General features: G+C 39.5%; 1 protein-coding gene across 1 annotated transcript in view; it reads left to right on the top strand.

Annotated features, from left to right (window-relative positions):
* ctnnd2a (catenin (cadherin-associated protein), delta 2a) overlaps positions 1-20142 on the top strand; it is a 251489-nt gene that overhangs the window by 64510 nt on the left and 166837 nt on the right. Inside the window, exons 4-5 of the mRNA XM_028569226.1 lie at positions 18829-18863; positions 19527-19631. Coding sequence (XP_028425027.1) covers positions 18829-18863; positions 19527-19631 — 140 coding nt within the window. The remainder of the gene's footprint in view (positions 1-18828; positions 18864-19526; positions 19632-20142) is intronic.

Below are 20142 nucleotides of genomic sequence, written 5' to 3' on the forward strand. Positions count from 1 at the left end.
CAGGTTAGCTGATTTTTAAATGTAAATAGTTCAGGTAAAGGCATTGTTTTAAGTCTGACTTAATACAATTAAATCTGATGTTGCTGATTGAAAAATGCACCTGTTATCTAAGCATTCTCATATCTCACCAACAAGGAAGTCACAGGCCGGAGTCAGCTAAAGAACAACACTCAAGTGTGGGCAGGGAGTTAGGGATTGGTTGTTGCTCAGGGACACTTAAGTACAGCCAATGTATGCCAAGTATACGAAGAGCTAAAATCTTGCTTGTCCAGTCAATGGCTGATCTCTTACAGTTTTTTTTGATTGCTAAACGACAGTGGGCACAACTGGAGTCACGTGCAAAACTCTAACTACAGTCTGCACAGCAGCAGTTCATGTGGACCAAACACTAGTTCGTTTTTCATTGCTTGAACACAGTTTTCAAAACTCTACACACTTATTCCATGACTTTAACCACAACATGCACAACACTGTAGATTTACAGCACTTTGTTCTAATGCTAACACACTGCTGTCAGAACTGTTAACCACACATTCAAAACAGAATAGATTTCAGTCTGGTGCCTATCAAACACTGCTGATTGTAATTTCAGCTGAAAGCCTAAGCAGGTGTCTTGTTTTAGACTAGTTAGTGAACATATATATGGTATTTATAAAGAGAAAGCTCAGAAAGCCTTTTTTTGTATACAAACACCAAATAAGAATGAAACAATTATACACTGTACCGTTTGAGAGAAACAGATTAACGAGCAAAGATACCAATATGTCCAGGTAAGATGGTCTGAGGTTATATACACAGCTATAAAAAAAAGTGAAAAACACTATATCTTTACAATAGTAAAACTGCGTTCTTACATTTTTTTAGAAAGTAATGGAGGTGAAAGCAATAGAAACACCACATTCATTAGTATTTAGAGATGATGCAGACATCCATTGTGATGAAGAAAACTTGCCACATGATGCTGGAGAGAGGCAGAATTAGTCACACTATCCTTTGTTACTGTTATGCACCTTTGGTTTTTTTTCCCCCAGTAATTCCATAAATTACTAGAGACAAAATACTATATGATTGATGCTTGATGCTAGTGTTTTTACTCAGTGTGTTCTGAGTGACAGTGTGTGTTATCTCAGTGAGGCTTGTGCATAGTGTTTGGCTGCACTGAGTCTGTTTTGAGACATGTGCTGAGAGTTGTGTTGTTTTGAATGAGTTTTGCAGGTGATGCGAACTGTTTAGCTCAGGTGACTGTTGGTAATGCAGACTGTGGTTTGAGTTTTGCACATGTGACTCCAGTTGTGCCCACTGTCATTTAGCAATCGAAAAAAACTGTAAACAGTAGCCAGAGCAGTGGATGCTCTGCCACTCCTAAATGTCTAGCATAGATAAACAATCTAAACATGATAAAATGCTAAAACATGATGAAGCTAAAACATAAAAACCGAATAGGGTGCTACTTGTATTTGCACATATCAGGTTTTCATTTTAATGGGAAGCTGCATGCATTGTGTTGGACACAGTGCCTGCCAGGTCCTCCTTAGCTCATTTATTGTGAGGGAACAGTATTTTGATTTGTTTACAGTCGGTGTGATTGTGGAACTGAGGGTATCTTATTTATGTCGTTAAAATATGCAGATGTCTGTATTTTGCGCGGAGCGATAGCGAGATTGTTTAATTCTAATGACAGAGTGGCCTATCAAGCTTCCCTGAGTATCCATGTCTGCATGTGACATCCTGTTATTTTATACCTTGTTGTCCACTTTGTACTCTGTTAGGGATCAAATCAAATTCCAACTTGGTTGTTTCTTTCCAATATGTCAAATCAGTTCCTTTCTATTTTGAAATGATGTCCCTTTGTCATTCCAGCTGTAGATTTGAAGGCAGATAGATAGGCCATGTATACTCTTGTAGGAGTCAGCAGCTTGTGACTCTGTGTCAGTGGCAAGGAGACAGAGGCCTTCAAGGCCAACAGCAGCTGGGTGTGTGTGTGTGTGTGTGTGTGTGTGTGTGTGTGTGTGTGTGTGTGTGTGTGTGTGTGCGTGCGCGCGTGCATGTTCATGTATATATTTCAAAAAGTGCCAACTGTAATTCATAACAGCTATGGTAAAAAACACAGTGATTACAGTGAAGATGCATTACAGAAAAATAGGTGATGAAATGCAATGTTACACTTGAATGTGCAGTGATGTACTCAAAAGAATGGCTCTATTGGGATCAACAAAGTATTACCTCATTTGAAAGTTTAAGTATTCCCTTGTAATATATTTCTACCTACCTGTTTTTACACTTAAAACCTAAGTAGTCACTGGAACTCTATCTTCCTACCAGTTATGGAATTCCTGGACAAGAGAAATCATGTAAATCTTGTGATCAAATCAAACTCCAACTTAAATTAAGATTTGGTTGTTTTCCAATATGTCATATCAGTTCCTTTCTATTATTAAGTGATATCCCTGTAGATGTGAAGATGGATAGATAGGCCATGTATACTCCTGTAGGAATCAGCAGCTTTGACCCTGTCAGTGGCAAGGAGACAGAGGCCTTCAAGGCCAACAGCAGCTGGGTGTGTGTGTGTTTGTGTGTGTGTGGGTGTGTGTGTGTGTGCGCGCGTGCATGTTCATGTATATTTCTGTGCACCCATGTGTATGTCTGTGTGTCCTCATGCTGAGGGGAATCAGGGGTGTTTGGTTCATTAAACATGCAAATGCATGCTTATCTTCCCCCAACACCAGTGGTGAGAATAGATAAGAACCAACCAAATGATGCCAGAGAGGCAGAGAGAGAGAGAAAAACCAAGAGAGTGTGATGAAACTGAGAGAGAAACACTGAGAGACAAAACACAGACAGAGAGAGATTTAAAAAAAAAAAGACAGAGCAAGAAAGAGGCAGATTCCAAAAAGCAAGGTGTGGAGAAAGAACAGAGGAAAGCAGGCCAGAAGCACAGAGACAGAAGAGAAATGAGCTTATTAACAAATGCTGTGGAAGGTAATGTCTCCCCAGAGCTTATATAATAGGACACCTGATGGCTATTTGAACACACGTGTTATCTGTTTGTCTTTGTTTTTGACATGAATAGCCATAATAGTTTCCCATGATAATATTGTGTGTGCGTGTTTGTGTGTGTGTGTGTGTGTGTGTGAGTGTGTAGTGGCTTTGTCTGTTTGTTTATCCATGTCACCCATCCATCAGTTATTCATCAGACAGCTCTGATTACATTTTAACAAAATGTGGAAATATGATGCATCTCGCTGCTGCTCTTGGCATTTTCTAAATTACAATGATTAGCCCAGGGGAGCGCCATAATTACAGGTCAAAACAAGGTGATAAATATGTTACTGATTGGCCGTGAGGGATAATGTGTCATTTAGATTTGTTGATGTGTTTATTGTTGCTTTGTTAGTCAAAGAAATCCATTTTCCTGCTTGTCCACATCTTCAATGCTGATGTGTTTGTGTTTGTGATAGTTGCAGTGCCGAAGTTACCCTGAACTCATTACGTAAAACTTTTAGTATGTGCATCGTTTCGTTTGGCACTCCTTTTGACTTTGGTGCTTATAATTATTCTGAGGTAGAGTGTGTGTGTGTGTGTGTGTATCAGTGTAGGCAGTTAGTTAGTATTAGTATGCATTTATGTGGGATTATCATCTCTGCTTTGCTGTCAATTCAACAGGAATGGCTGAAAAAAGGTGTGTGCTCGTTTATCCATACAGAGACGCCGAGATGTTTTGTTGACCACACACTCAGCTTGACAGGCTATTACGGTGCTTTTTAATATGCAGCTTTTGTTTGTGCGTGCGTGTGTGTGTGCGTGTGTTTGCGAGTGTGCAGGATCAGGCATGTGTGATGCCCTGCCTGCCCGCCTCCCTGTCTGCTGTCTTGTAGGCATGTGTTTTTCTGTGTTTCAGTGTGTGTGTGGTGACAGTGTGAGAAAAGGTTTACATTTAACAGGATTAAAGTAAGCTGGTTTCAAAAAGTGCCAACTGTAATTCATAACAGCTATGGTAAAAAACACAGTGATTACAGTGAAGATGCATTACAGAAAAATAGGTGATGAATTGCAATGTTACACTTGAATGTGCAGTGATGTACTCAAAAGAATAGCTCTATTGGGATCAACAAAGTATTACCTCATTTGAAAGTTTAAGTATTCCCTTGTAATATATTTCTAACTACCTGTTTTTACACTTAAAACCTAAGTAGTCACTGGAACTCTATCTTCCTACCAGTTAATGGAATTCCTGGACAAGAGAAATCATGTAAATCTTGTGATCAAATCAAACTCCAACTTAAATTAAGATTTGGTTGTTTTCCAATATGTCATATCAGTTCCTTTCTATTATTAAGTGATGTCCCTGTAGATGTGAAGATGGATAGATAGGCCATGTATACTCCTGTAGGAATCAGCAGCTTTGACTCTGTCAGTGGGAAGGAGACGGAGGCCTTCAAGGCCAACAGCAGCTGTGTGTGTGTGTGTGTGTGTGTGTGTGTGTGTGTGTGTGTGTGTGTGTGTGTGTGTGTGTGTGTGTGTGTGTGTGTGCGCGTGCATGTTCATGTTCATGTGTATTTCTGCGCACCCATGTGTCCTTATGCTGGAATCAGAGGCAGTACTGAATATATTTGTCCCAGTGCATGTGCACATGAACATTAACATGAAGGACTTAGAAACATGGCTGCTTTCAAGTTCTTGTCCTCTTACTGAAGTGCTCAAAAGAGTTGGTGCTAGAAGGCCTCTGTGTGTGTGTATGAGAAAGAGAAACCGAGAGGGCAAGGAAGAGAGAAGGAATATGAATAAGTTTGTCCTCTTGAGGCATCATACCCTGAGGTCAAAGGAATTGAGGCGTGCAGCAGTTTGAGAAGAACAATTTATAGTGGAGTGTGATAACCCTCTTTGTGCAGGCCTCTACCTCCAGGAGCCTAGTGGGCGGAGTCGGGTTGTCAGGGAGATTCAGCACACTTGACTGCAAGACTATATAAGCTGGTGGTCAGTCAGTCATTCTCTCCCCCTGAAATTTGGTTTTGTTACATTCAGTTAATCACAAAACCAATTTACATTTAGTTATGTAAAATAATCTTCTTTAGCTTACAACTCATGCGTGGTCTCCCTCCTTTGTCAAGCCTTGAGCTGGGTTGCAACAGGAGTGTGTGTGTGTGTGTGTGTGTGTGTGTGTGTGTGTGTGTGTGTGTGTGTGTGTGTGTGCCTGCATGCATGCTGTTTTGGTGTCTATCTGCGTGCACTAATCTATGCCTGGCCTCTTGTTTCCACAAACCCAAGTTCCTCACTTTACCTCTGTGAGCCACACCAACACTTGAGAAGGACAAACATCGACAAAAAAGACAAACTGTCTGTTTAGATTCCAAGCCTTTATTCTGCATCGTTACATATGGGGCCTACATGAATACTAAAGCCTTCAGCAGTTTGAAAGCAAACAAAGACAAAAGACATAGACAAATGATTAATTGGATTAATCCATTGGAACAGAAAGTGGTGCATGCACTGTGCTGTGCTATGCTGAAGAAAGTATGATATTCCAACAAAGACTTCATACAGGATTTAGATTAACACAATAAAGCTAGCAAGTTTATTTCCTGTGGGCCAGGGGTTGGATGTGGGGGAGGAGTCCTCCCAAGAGCCATAACAGGATGCTCTGATTACACTTTTCATTGTGACTTTTATCATCTGCTCCGGATACTCCCAAATCAATTTTTGTTTGCATTGTAACCCAATGAGTCGGTATCCTGGGTGGTAAGAGTCACTCGATGATTTCAAACTGACATAATCTAGATGAATTCATGTATTATGAGCAATGCAAAAAGTTGGAGAGCAGCAGGGAAATGGTGAAATCCCATGTAAATGTTACATTGTATTACATATTAATCTAAATGTATTTTTAACCACTTTTTTAGGCATAGATTTGTAATAACAATTCATTTTTTTATATAATTGTGTTAACGTAATTTGTGTAGTGTCTACACTATAAAAATGAGATTGAGAAGCAATGATGTGTACTCATACTCAAGCTTGCATGACGCATTGACAGACCTCACATTGAAAAAGTGGTTTCACGATCACATACATGACAACTGTCATTAATACAGAGAAACCAACCAAAGCAATCATGTTAAACATTGCACGTGTGTATCTGAAATAACCTGTTTTGGTCTAAATGTATTATGTTTGCTTGTTTGCTCGTTATCATCTTCTCTTTGTCTAGCTTCAATGTGCTAAGGTTGGCACCAGCTCGGAGGTTCTCGCCCTCAGGTACCTCTCCTGGCTATTTTCCACACAAAAAGAGCCAGTTTCTGTGCTTTCCTGTCTGGGTGAGATGATTTAAGATGAGAAGAGAAAGAAAATAAAGTGACTGTACTGGAAAATAATTCAATCAGTTTTATAGAAGGAGATGCAGTTAAAACATCAAACTGCAGTTCTTTCTTTTTTTCTTGTTTTGTTACGTACTGCGGGTATGCCATAGGGTTTTTAAATTTGATAGCCAAAGCTTATTCATAATGAACGGGAAGGAAAGTAAAGTGGTCTTGAGCACTTAAAAAGCAGACGTTTAGGCATTTTCTTTAAAAGTACTCTGAGGCCTTGTTAATATGTCTTGTAAAAAGCACAGAGTAATACATATACACAGTGTATTGCATCAAATAGACCATATCAGGAATAAGACACAGAACATGGACATAGGTGACCCAACATGTTGGAAAGTGTCACGCTCTGTCATACATGTAGTGTGAAAGGTGACAATATAATTCACACTTTTATCCACAGTAATCAGTAATCAGTAATTTGCTTTGCTTTGCTGTACGCTGAATCTACCTTACAAAGTAAGGTAGATTCAGCGTACAGGCTGAAATAAGCATGCATATAATAAGTATGCATGTGCAATTTTCCTTGTTTGGAAATGTATTGGAGGCACATTTATTCATTTAGTGTTGTCACCATGAAAGTGAATTCTAGACTGAATATAAGTCTTCGCCCTCAAGGCAACATTACAATCAAAACAGTAAAACAACCAAACACTGATTTTCTGCAATCAATATAGTGTAGGGCAAGCTGTAGGTCTGTTATTTACCTGTGTTTGCTTTTCTTCTTTCATGCATGAAGAAAATATTCCTTTCTGCTTTCTATTTAATGGACATGATTTGAGAAATTAGATTGGATTTCTGGTTAAGGAATGCGTGTAAAATCAATGGAAGGTCATGCTTTCTGTTTTTGTGTGCAGATAAAATTTGAGAATGGAAAATATATATATATATATATACTGGACTTTACAAAGAAATAACCTATACACTCTCAGATTTTCCAATAAGAGCTTCATATTTCACCTGCAGTAATCACCAAGGCTACAGCCACACTTCTACGTTTTGGTTTAAAATTAATAAATTTTTCTGCGTTTACTAATACTATGGCCTTTCCAAGCCCTTAAAACAGAGAGATGTGGAAACACTTCTGCCCCCATTTTGGTTTGAAAACTCTGGGGTTGCTTTGTAGTCTGGATGGGCGCAAACAGAGACCTTTTGGACAACGCAACGTCTGTGAGGTAGGCTTGTATACCTTTCAGTAACTGTCCACCTCGTTGTCCGTCCAAGCTAATAAATCCCTGGTCTTACTTTTCGCCATTGTTGTTCTTTCTCCAAAGTATTTTCTGTATTTTTAACTTATGCAACCATTATTTTTAACTGCAGAGTAATGTCAGACAATCTGCCTTCTGTTTACATGGGCACGCGCATGCCCAGTGTATGCGGATGGTCAGGTGATATGCATTGTCAGACGTGTTAATATGGACGGAGATTAGTTCTGCTAGCTAACGGAGATCATTTTTTTGTCTCAAAATGCCACTTAAAAATGAAAACTTTGTAGTGTAGATATAGCCTAAATCAAATCTTAACATCTTTTTGGGCTTCTGTTTTTTCAAGATGTTAGCAAATGTTGACTTTTACACATTTGGAGCCTATTGACAACAGTCTGCAAAATAATAAGAATAAACAACTTTGAAATCCTAGCAGGGAAGAAAGAGAGTAAAACCACTTGCTGCACCCTGTTAGCCAGATGGCCTTTGTGTGTGTGTGTGTGTGTGTGTGTGTGTGTGTGTGTGTGTGTGTGTGTGTGTGTGTGTGTGTGTGTGTGTGTGTGTGTGTTTGTGTGTGTGTGTCAGATGGATGCTGTTGAGTCATTGCAGACCAGACATGGTGATATATTGTGTTAGGAGGACCAGCAAAGCTCCTCTCCTACCAGTTAATTAAAACCTCAGCCCCAGGGCTCCACTGCCACAGCACATCATTCTCATCAATCAATCAAACATATACATGCATACATTCCCACATAATACATGTATATATATATATATATATATATATATATATATATATATATATATATATGTAATGTGTGCTATGTGAACACCCTCATTGTTTTACACACCTACACACTCACCTACATTTTTGGATATATTGAATATTGCGCTAAATTTGAGTTAAATCTTGTAATTATCTCTGCGTGTGCTTGTGTATTTTTTTTTAATAACTATCCCGCTCTTCAAGTGGTCTATCCTGAATCATGAATACTGGCAGTATGTAGCTCATGTTGAGCCATTATCCTGATCACACAGTTGAGCAGCACCAGTTCCTATGTGGTGTAAGATTACAAGTGTGTGTATGTGAAGCCACAGAGTATTGGTAATTGGTCTCATGGGGGCCTCAAAGAGAGACCATGTAAGGAGAATAACCTCCCACCCCCCCCCCCCCCCCACACACACACACACACACACATACTATATACATGCTGAGAGTGTCTCAGTGACTCCCACTAAATCATTGGTTAGATTATCCTCCAGGGGATGTGATTTACACTGTTGACTGCTTCAGCTCCCAAAACTCTGAGATGTCCTATCCACCATGACATCACAATACTGCCCTTGAGTATATGTCTGAGTCTGTGGGTCTGTGTTGTATTGACATACATATATATGTGTGTGAGTTTCACAGTGCCTGACGGGCTGCAGGAGATCACAATTTATTTAGTAGACAAGATACAGACGTTAGGGTGATTTGGCTTGTTGTTTAAGAGAAATATGACAAGGGTAATCTCATAAACGCACACATCAATGGATACCCTTTTAAGAACAGGACATACCTCCTTCCACTCAGCTGAAGGAACAGATAAGTGTAGATGTAAATGGGAGGAGAAAAGTGTGGAAAAGATAAACGCTGGGAAGCTGAAAAAGTTATGAAAGTGCTTCATCACTTCATGAAATTGATGTGTCAAACTGAAGTGGCAAACAAACCCTTCTCTTTTCAAAACATGAAATGTTGGGTCACAATACAACAGAGGATGTAAAGGTAAACATTGGAATATATGACACGTAATTCATTTGCTGGTTCATTTCAGAGGGCACATTCCACTTTTTAAAAATCACAACTAGTTTTCAAAACATTATGATGATTGACTGCACACTGTTCAGATCTCAGTCTGTGCTATAGTGACAGTTCTATATGTAGAATCAATCATCAGTGACTCCCACTGGGTGAGGCCAAACTGATTCTGACTGTGAGCCAGCAACACAAACTATGATTGCTATTCCGGCTAAGCGTTTTCACCATTGGCCTCTATAATCTGTCAATCCCCTGCTGTCTGTCTAATAATTGGCTCTGTGTAATACAGTGGTGTGTGAGCTTGTTACTGTTTTCTGAATTTAGTTGAGTTTTTGTGGGCCAGCAGTTTGCTGATACATCATCTGTCCTGTTGACTTTAATTTGCTGGTGTACTTAGCAGCCTATGGTATTATTATTTGTATGTAAATTGCTATTGTTATGCTAATATTATGGCTACTTTGATACATGCGATTATGGTTCAGTCAGGGAAGCCTTAATGGAGCCAACAGTGCATGCTTTTCAATTAATATTGCAGATGGGTTTGTTATAGTGTTATATTTTGTTTTACACCTCTTTGTTACTGTTGAAAAAAGTGCATGCCATGTACACAAATAGAAAATTCTAAATCTGTTTAACAAGGCAAGGTATCAGAGGCAAGCCCATCTATTCCTGGTCTATGGGTGCTCAGTGTAGCTGCCTCCAGCTCATAAATGGTTGCTTTACTTATTCACTCACTACTAAACTGCCTGCTGTGCACATGCGTGTCATACATGCGTGTCATACATATTTCCCCTTATAGGGCTCCTGGGTCTCTGCATGATCTACGGAGCAAACTGTAAGGTTTCTAAACACGACATATAAAAAAGGATTAGGCACAAACCAACAAACACCAAAAACCAGCTCTTACATATATTGAACTAGATGTATCAAAGCTAAGGTTAAAATACTCTGGTTCAATAATGAGGATTAAGTGAAACTTTCATTCTAACATCTGATATTGTATGCAGTAGAGCTTTTAAGTTCAATAACATGTCATAACATTCTTGCTGCAGTGAGCCTTTTTAGATGAGTATAAATATTAGACAGTTCCTGTCTGTGTGGAGTACAATAATACAGGGCACGCCCAGAGTCAGGCCTCCTGTCCCTAGTGAATTATACATGGAGGTAGTCTGTCATTATCTGTACCGGTGCAAAACGGCAATAGCCCACCTTTCATAATAGCTATAATAGCTTGGTGATTTAGACACACGCAGCAGATGTTGCTGAGCTGAAATAGTGCAACCAGCAACCAGCAGTACATAGTGGAAACCCACATTTTGTGCATGTGTGCACACGCACACACGCATGCCTACACACACACACACACACACATACTATAAGTACTATATGAATGTGTGTTCACGCGTGCATGCAGACACACATACTTGAGACACATGTATTTGTGGCCCTGAACAGGTAATTGTGTGCATGTGTGTGTAGCCCATCTAACAGGGCTTTCCAAAAAATATCTCTGTAGCTGGAAGTTTTTTAATTGCTGTGAAGATTCATGAAAAATTATCCCTGAAAGAAACCGAGAAGTCCTCTGTGGAGGATACGCTGAATGAGCAGTCGGCCTGCAGGATGTATGTAGACGTCCAATCTTTGTTTGGTAGACCAGGATCTTCTTTATCTTCTTGGCAATGTGTAAAAAGAAAAAAAATAATTCTGGCATGCTCTATAAACATTCAGCATAAAACTTTATAGTCCTTTTTTGTTTTATAAAAATGTTCAGAAATGCTAGAGCCCCTTATAGGTTAGTAGTACAGACATGCATGTGTGTTTATACACATGCGCCTCCAGGTGCAGTGATGACTTATAGGAAAGAGGGGTGTGTGATTACATCTTTATTGTTCATGCTGCCCTTTTTATTGTTTTTTTTTCTATAGACATAGATAAATGTTTTGTGTGTGTGTTTATATGTGCGGCCTGCATGTGTAAGTGTATGTAAGATGGGAATAAGTCTGTGTGATCATATAGTAGGTCTATTGTTGGTGTATTCTGCAGTTAAAGATTGTAGGCTTAACATCTGCATAAGAGTGTGTAGGACTTGAAAGGAGCTGAGGGGGAGAGAAGAAAGCTGCAGAGAGTTGAAATATCTTCATTGAACTTGTCAGTATACCATGGTGCATTGTTTTCATAGTTTTTTTTTAGGAATAGGGTTTTTTGTTGTCAGTTTTCAGGCATTAGAAGTCATTTCAGTGAACGCTTTGACTATACACTTCTCTTCCAGCCTGACTGTTGAAATGTCACTCAGCTGTCATATCCACAAAGGTTTGTCCTCAGCCTTGTTTTGAGAACAATAGACTGCTTTCTGAATAGAGTATATCAGAGAGCTCACTAACGGGTGTGTACACACACGCACACATACATAGACGTGCATACTGTATATGTTGTGAAGGTAGACATACCTGAATCCACATAAACCAAAACACATTTGGCTTTTTAGCCTCAGTGTTTTGACATATTTTTGTGTAAGTCAGAGTCTTGAGCGTAATATAGTTTTGTGTTAATTTCATTCTTTTCATTCACATTGTCATTTCGCCCACTCCCAACTGAAAGGCAATTTCAAATCTCTCTACATCATCACACACACACACACACACACACACACACACACACACACACACACACACACACACACACACACACACACAAACACTCCCCACCCCCACATCCTCTGCCTTGATTGACAGATTACCGTTATTGTGTCACACTGTCATGCTGACAATGATGAAGTACAAAACTGTTGTTATGACAACCACCGGTGGGTAGATAATCTACAAAAAAGATTGAGTGGTTCCCAAGGCAGCTCCACATCTAAAAGTGAGTTGGCACAATTTTGCCCAACACTACCTTGCATTTTTCTACCTGGAAATAATCAACTATGTCACATGGAAGCTAATAAAAACGTTCACATCACATCAGTGTATACAGTGCTTGTTACTAGCGTCTATGTTATATTAATATAACAATGTATTGTTATGGAAGTACAGCCTCTTGGCCCACAGTTTTTCAGTCATCAAACATATACAATAAATCATTGCACATAATTACACGTGATTATTAAAGTCAGTTTTCAACAAATCTTGGAAACTGAAATGCTGAGGTAATAATTATTCAACCCATGTCCAGTTTCTAAATGTCTGCATCCAAATGCATTGAATGTCCTTGAAATGTCTCTCAACATTTAATTTCTGCTGTCAGCCGTAAAACACGAGTATATCAGCAGGATATATATAAAATATATTTAACATGATTGATTTAATAATTCTGTTCATTAAACCAAGACTTAAGTTTGTAATCTAGAAGTTTAGAAGCCATTAATCTACAGTAAAGGCATAGAGAGACTCTGGTATAATGCTGCTTTGTGTAAGACAGTGCAGTTTTAAGCGGTTTTTCCTACTTTCATGATTCATCTAAATGCAACGGGAGGAAAGTGCACGACACTGTTGGTGCTGTTCTTCACTACTGATCCAGAATGTGGCAATGAAGGAATCACTTCAACTGTTCTAACAAGGCTCATGCCATCTTTCTCCATCTGAAAAGCCATATAAAAAAGGGGGAGATGCAATCATTGAACCTCATTCCAAACTAATTAGTAGGTTTATAGCCTGATGAAAAAGGTCTATTAAATAGACTGGACTGCTTTGTAATGACCAACTTCCCCTTGTTTGGCTTGAATGGTTCTCTATCATTCAGGTTTGTTTCAGCCCTGATAAACTGCAGTCGCTCTGACAGCTGACATTTTGCAAAGGTTGGAAAACAGGGTGGTGCGGTCAGCAGGGGGATCACCCCTCAGCTGGAGAACCTGGGCTCAAGCTACCATGTCCATAGTCATCCATCCTGCTTGTTCAGCTCTCCTTGAACAACACACTGAATCCCTCGCAGCTGTGCGTCAGCTGACCATGACATCTGTGCTCTTTGCAGACAAATATGAATGAATATCCTCTTCAATAGCACTGTTTCAGTTCCTACTTCTCTGACGTCTTACTTATTCTTAAATACTCATATTGACAGCCTCTCCAACCTTGAAGCCTCTGCGTATGTGTAGGATGTTTACATCATCATCTTCTTACATCATTATTGGGATGCCATTTTAAATAAAAATGAAGCTATTACAGTGGAAATTGGGGCAGTATCTGTTTTGCTATTTAGTTTCTTTCATGTCAGTGTTCCTGGGTGGGATCCAGGGTTGAAAAATTGTGAAAAACTGAAAGAGGTCTCATTTAAGTGAATCTCTCCGCAGGGTGTTACTAGTGTGTGCGCCGCATTAATCAGACATGCTGTTGCAGACCCATTGTCACTTTCTGTCAAAAGAATCCAAATTCCTTCCTACCTAGGTAATCTCTGGGAATTTAAATTAATTGACATCCATTGTTGTCTTACTGAAAACACAGATGATAAAACATGGATTTATGGCTGTAAAGATGGCTAGTTTTCGGAACGTCAGGATGTATTTAGGGCAACTTCTTGCTGAGGCATTAGTACATGTCAGACGGGGCATTATGGTCAATTAGGCTTTTGTTTTAATGCTGGCAATAATAAAATAGCCCAGGACTGCTCGCCTAGCCTGCCATTTATTTCTCCCGCCAAATCAACAGGATAGCTATTATCAGAGAGAAAAATCACTTTCACTTTAATGTTTGTCTGAATTTGACACATTGTGTGTGCTTTTTAATCTGTGTGTGTTCGTGTTGGTGTCTATGTATTTACATTTTTGTGCATATATGTCAGTGTGTGCAAGTGCAAGTTACCTTTTAAAATGAGCTATGTAGAGTGTACAGACAGATATAGACTGTAACCTGTAGAATGTGTGCTTGTGTGTATATTCTTGTGTTATGTGAGAGCAAATTGTGGAGCGTACATACACATCCACACTGACCGACTTATCAGGATGGGCAAGTGTTCTTAAGTACTATTATCAGTGAATGGAGGCAGCTGGAGGATTTGAGCAGAACCTTGTGTGGCAGTGTGTAACTCTTTCAGAGTAATGCTCTCCACGCTGAGGACTAATGACTCATGAAGGATGTTGCTGCTGGGATTCCCTCTGGATGGCTACATAATTCTACCTTAAACACATTTACAACATGTTTACCTGCTTTTTATCAGTGTTCTAAATATTCAAAAGTGAGCCGTCAGTTTTCGTACAAAGTCTTTGTACAGTATTACACATAGAGGAACACACACACACACACACACACTTTATTCTATAAATTCTATAACACACTCTATTGTATCTTAAGGCATTTCTCTAATTTGTACATTTTTGTATTTCTGTCACAACAAGGCTACCGTACATGAGTTTGTTTGTGTCTACGTCTTATTTTTGAAAACATGAGTTATACTTTAAGTACTTGAGTCTCCACATTCCAATGAGATATAAACACACACACCCATGCACCAATTCTGGATGATAGAAGCCAAGCATATTTTCCTTCAGTATATACCTACATTTGTGAATGCAAGTAGAGTGTTTGTGGGTATGCGTGCATGTGGATTTCCTGGGGAACGGTAGAGGACGCTGTCTGTCGATTTAAGCTGTGAGGCAGTTGAGAGTGGAGTAGTGAATTTGAAATGTCTTTTTAAAACAGGCTTACTGTTACAAGAGAGGCACTGCCTCGCTGGTGTTGTGGCATTGCAGGCGAGCGTGTGCAATGTTGTGGAACAACGCTGTGCTTATTAAATCTCTTTCTCCTGTCGATCAGCTCTCTGAGGGTCTCATGCAAAGTTTTCTTTTTCTCTCTTGCCTCTTTATCTCTCTAATCAAGTAGATTTAAACACAGTGACACAATGTTAACTACTGCTTATTTCTTGCAGGCACATGGAAGCAATGTTCCTTCATGCACCACATTGTTATCATTCTCTTTCACTGGTGTGCGTGCTTGCGTGTCAGCCAGATTTAGCTTTTGCCTTCAATGGAAATCACTCCACCTATAACTAGTATTGGGCTTCAAGAACCCACGTTTACAAGAACTTGGAATTAGTTAAGAAACATGCTTTTGGATTCCACTTAGCAACAGTGAAAGCAAAGTTTGGACTTTACTGACTTTTCGTCTGCATGGATGGACATGTACTGTATGTGTATGTACATATATCCCAATGACCCGGAGTTTGTGCTTGCAAGTCTGGCAAAAGACACCAGAATCAGCTCTTGCCAGCATGTGTAAAACAAGAATCTGACCGTTATGGCAGAAAAAAAGGTGACTTTTGCTTTTGACGAGAATCCGAAACATTGTTCAGTTAAAAACTTGAATCAAAAAGCAGAATTGAACGTAAACAGTTCCAACTCCTATCGATAATAGAGAAACTATGCCTGACCCATGGCAGGGAACTCGGTGTCCCACAGCAGAAAAACACTGGTCAGCCTTATGAGTATTTGTTTTTTACCTTTTTCTGTCGAGCAAAGATGTACTGAGCATAATCCTAATTCATTTTCAAACAAATTCACAAAGGGAAGCTACACTATGCAGCCATACTTTTATAATATTCACCAAAGAGAAGAAACTAAGGATTAATAGCTTTGTTTAAATTTTCTCTGCTGGTCCAAGCATTTGAACCAATGACTTTTTGGTCACAACCCAGCGTTTCTATCCTTCAGGCAGCTGCTGCCCCAACAATGACAGTTTTCCATTAACCTACTAAGCTGCAAACTCTTAGTCTTTACATTTTTCATTTCAAATGACCTTTATTTACATCAGTCAAAGTCAGTCCTAGCTGGAGAGTAATTGTTTAAACAGTGTCTATTTGAATGTAGTCCCTTCATCACAAACAGGAACATACAGTGAAATGAGGAGATTTGGTCATTGAGCTGCAAGCTTTATTACACATATTCTACAATTACTTATTTCCACAAAGCATTTCATTTTGATTGCATCATTTTGGTTCAGAAAATCAGTGAAACAAAAGGAAACATGCAGAGTGTTGATCACGTGAAACAATTTAGAGCGACAGGTAAAAAGATCAAATGATAGTGAATGCAAATATCATTAAAACAGTATTCAGTACTACAGTATATAGCCAGTTGCTTAATTTATGTGGATCCATTGAACCTTTTCTTGCAGATTGCTGTGATTTGATAATTAGATGATTACATTTCTGCCTTGGTAATTTGTAACTGATCAGACTTGCTGCACTAGTGCATCACAGTGATTAGCAGTTACATAATAATTACTTTCAACTAAAAAGAAATGCAGGAGAAGCTGCATCCTGAGGGCAAGATAAAAGCGCAAGACACACAAAACTATTGACTATAGGCTAAGGGGGCTTTCACACCTGCCTCATTTTGTTCAGTTGAATCGCACTAGAGTTCCTTTTCCCCCTATGATGCGGTTCGTTTGGGCAGGTGTGACACAAGCGTATACTTTCAGTTGAACTCTGGAGCGGTTTGTTTGTGGTGAGAACGTGATCCGACCTCGAACCGCACCAACTGTGTACCACCCGCAAAAATGGGAGACAGACAGGCAGAGTGAAGAATCGGTAACCGGAGCAGACATAGTAACGTTGCTTGTCTGAACAATTATTGAAATGAAATGAGCTTGTTTGACAGTGGATATGCAAGACATAAGCACCAGTCCAGAACACATGACCTTCTTCCTGTATTTACCTTCTTGCTCCCACCCCAGACACAGCTGACCAAGAAGCGTTGGTAGTGATGCATGTTGGTACGCTTGGCTGTGTGAAACGAAACCGAACCAAGGGGAAATCGTTCCAAGTTTACAAACTCATCAACTGATTCGGACCAGAGCAAATGAACTATAGGTGTGAAAACACCCTAAAAGGTGATATTGAGTCCTGTGAATATTTGATGACGAAGTCTAATCTAAAACCACATATGGAATCACATTGGGGCCTAATTTTGGTGATAAAGGTCATGAGATTGGGTCCTTGCCTATACTTTGAAAAACAATGAGCCCTGTAGCTCTATAGGCTCTGTAATGGTCTCAACAGCTTTTACAAATTAAATGGATACATTTAGGTTACAGATGGTTACAGATTGTGGTGTGCCGGTGTCTGCAGTCTAACTCCAACATTTACAACTGAGAAGTCAGCAGCTTGTAACTGCTACTGAAGCGCCCACCCAGTCCACATCATCTCTGCACTCTGGTGTGGTCGTCACGCTTCAGAACCAACTGTCCTCCTGTCAGCAGCACAGGTCCTGAGGTTCTGCAAGGACCGCAGCCGGCCAAACTGTCTAGCAGGCTGACTGAATTTCATTGAACAAAAATATATTTTTTAAGTAGGTTAAAGTAAGAAGTAACAGATGTATACAATATTGCCACATAGCTATGATTCTTCTTTCCTTTACAACCTCTGTCTCCATGATTATTACAGCAATCACTGCAGGCATTACAAGACACTGATGCTCTGGAAAAAAAAACTACCGTTTTAAAACCGAGACTTATTCAGCCAGTCAAATCAATCAATTTTTTTTTACCATCTCAGCCAACGAGACAAATAGACAGATCACACGTGAATGTATTCACTTATTCTCAAATAACTCATATACCTACTTGTACACACATGAAAGCACACAAGCACTTTAGACACAAATTGTGCAATGACAACCAAGGCGCTCACACACTTAGAAACGCAATTAACGCAATTAGAAAGTATGGTATGTGGAAACTCCAGTCTAAATGGGACAAAGACAGGGACAAGCCAAGTAGTCCAGACAGTGAGTCTAATGGTGTAGATGAAGTCAGTTGAAAGAGTCTATATGTATCAGTTAGTCTGTCCGTGTCTGCATTGATCACACAGCAGGTGGCTCAATACTCATCTCTAACTTTCTCTTTCTGCCCGTCTGTTTCCTTCTACCTCCTCTTTGTCTTTTTCTCTCCATTCAACCCCCCATCAATCACCGATCAATTGACAGACATCAAGAGAATGGAATAAGCCTTGTTTGCATGTCCGTGTGCGTGAATGTGTGTGTGTCCTTGTGTTGCTCTGTATGTGTGTACAACACTATCCATTTGAGAATAATAAAAGGACTTACCTGAATGCACAAGACTGCATTTTGTGAAATGTTAGCTCTGTAAAAACAATTATAAATAATTGGCCTGTGCAGACTAACAACTGAAATGACATTTAGGAGTGAGTTTAACTTCTTATTAGTTTGTTTTTCATACTTTAGCAAAATAGAGGTTACTTTCAGTACGATAAATGTTTTACATATTTTACACATTAAAATAGAGACATTCAGTGTTAATGTCTCATTTTGGAATGATGCTGCAATGCAAATGAAGAGTGAGATTTAACAGGTCTTCTTTTTAAAATATATTTTACTTTTCCTCATATTTTGTATAGTGCTTTGGAAGCTTTATTGTAAACAGCCTTTGATTTAATAATGCTGCTGGTATTCTGCAATTTGTGTGTATGTTGTTGGTGTTTTTTTATTATTATTAATGATTACATCCTTCTTTTGCAGTTCAGCAGATGACCAATTTCGCTGGAACGCTCAAGGTAAGGTTCTCTATGAATGTTTGTACAAACACACACACACACACACGCACGCGCGCACACACACAAACACTCTCACACACACACACACACACACACACACACACACACACACACACACACACACACACACACACACACACACATGCTCATACTGCTCAGCCATGAATGCAAAGGATATCAATGCAATATCTCCTGAAACCTTTTTACTGCTGTTTTTCAACCTAAAACCCTGACTTGTCACACATACTAGCACTGACAAAATCTCTAGGGTTTTATATTTGCCAGACATCTTGAGTTAACGATTAGATGTATTGCCCCAGCACCAACAAGGCCTGTTCCGCCATGTGTCTGATTGACACACCAGGAAAATTGAGTGCAAGGTACATTTCGAATTTATACCAGCGGCCCAGTAATGTATGGGCAGAAGCACCCACCCACATACCTGATGGATTAAAAGATGATTGCAAACACACACAGATGCACGCAAACTCACACAGACACATAATCACACTTTCAAATACATATCAGAATGTGAAAAGTGGTGTCTGACCAAGGCTTTGACAGTCAGTGTTAATCTGTATATATGAAAAGTAAAAATAATCTTTTGCTTGTTTTTCACACTCATCTGCTGCTTACATCCTATTTCTCTTTTCTCATTTACAGCTGATGGACAGAAGGATATCGAGGACGAACTGACCACTGGTTTGGAGTTGGTGGATTCCTGCATTCGGTCTCTCCAGGAATCAGGAATTCTTGACAGTGGAGAACGTAAGTGTATTTATCAGCATCATTGTTTGTCTATTTAGACTCTGATTATTTCAATCCATTTCGTGCCAAACAGAACTGCAATCCAAACAAAATACAATTTCAGTCTAAGGGGCGGCTGTGGCTCAGTGGTAGAGCAGTTGCCTGCCAATCAGGTGGTTCGATCCTTGGCCCTGCAGTCCCATGTCAAAGTGTCCTTGGGCAAGACACTGAACCCTGCGCATTGGAGTGTAAATGTGTATGAATGATTATCTGATGAGCAGGTGGCACCTTGTACGGCAACCTCGGTCTCAGTGTATGAATGTGTATGAATGTTTGTGAATGGTTCCTGTACAATGTTAAAGTGCCTTGAGTAGTCATTGAGACTAGAAAAGCACTATATAAGAACAGTACATTTACATCTAAGAAAATAAAGGTACAAAACCAAATTTCAATTGCGTCTCTAATTTTTATGTTTATTCACATTTGTTCTTGAAGCATTTCTTAGACAGGAAATTAGTTGTTTACACATGAT

Source organism: Perca flavescens, chromosome 22, assembly GCF_004354835.1.
Source record: "Perca flavescens isolate YP-PL-M2 chromosome 22, PFLA_1.0, whole genome shotgun sequence".
Taxonomy (NCBI): domain Eukaryota; kingdom Metazoa; phylum Chordata; class Actinopteri; order Perciformes; family Percidae; genus Perca; species Perca flavescens.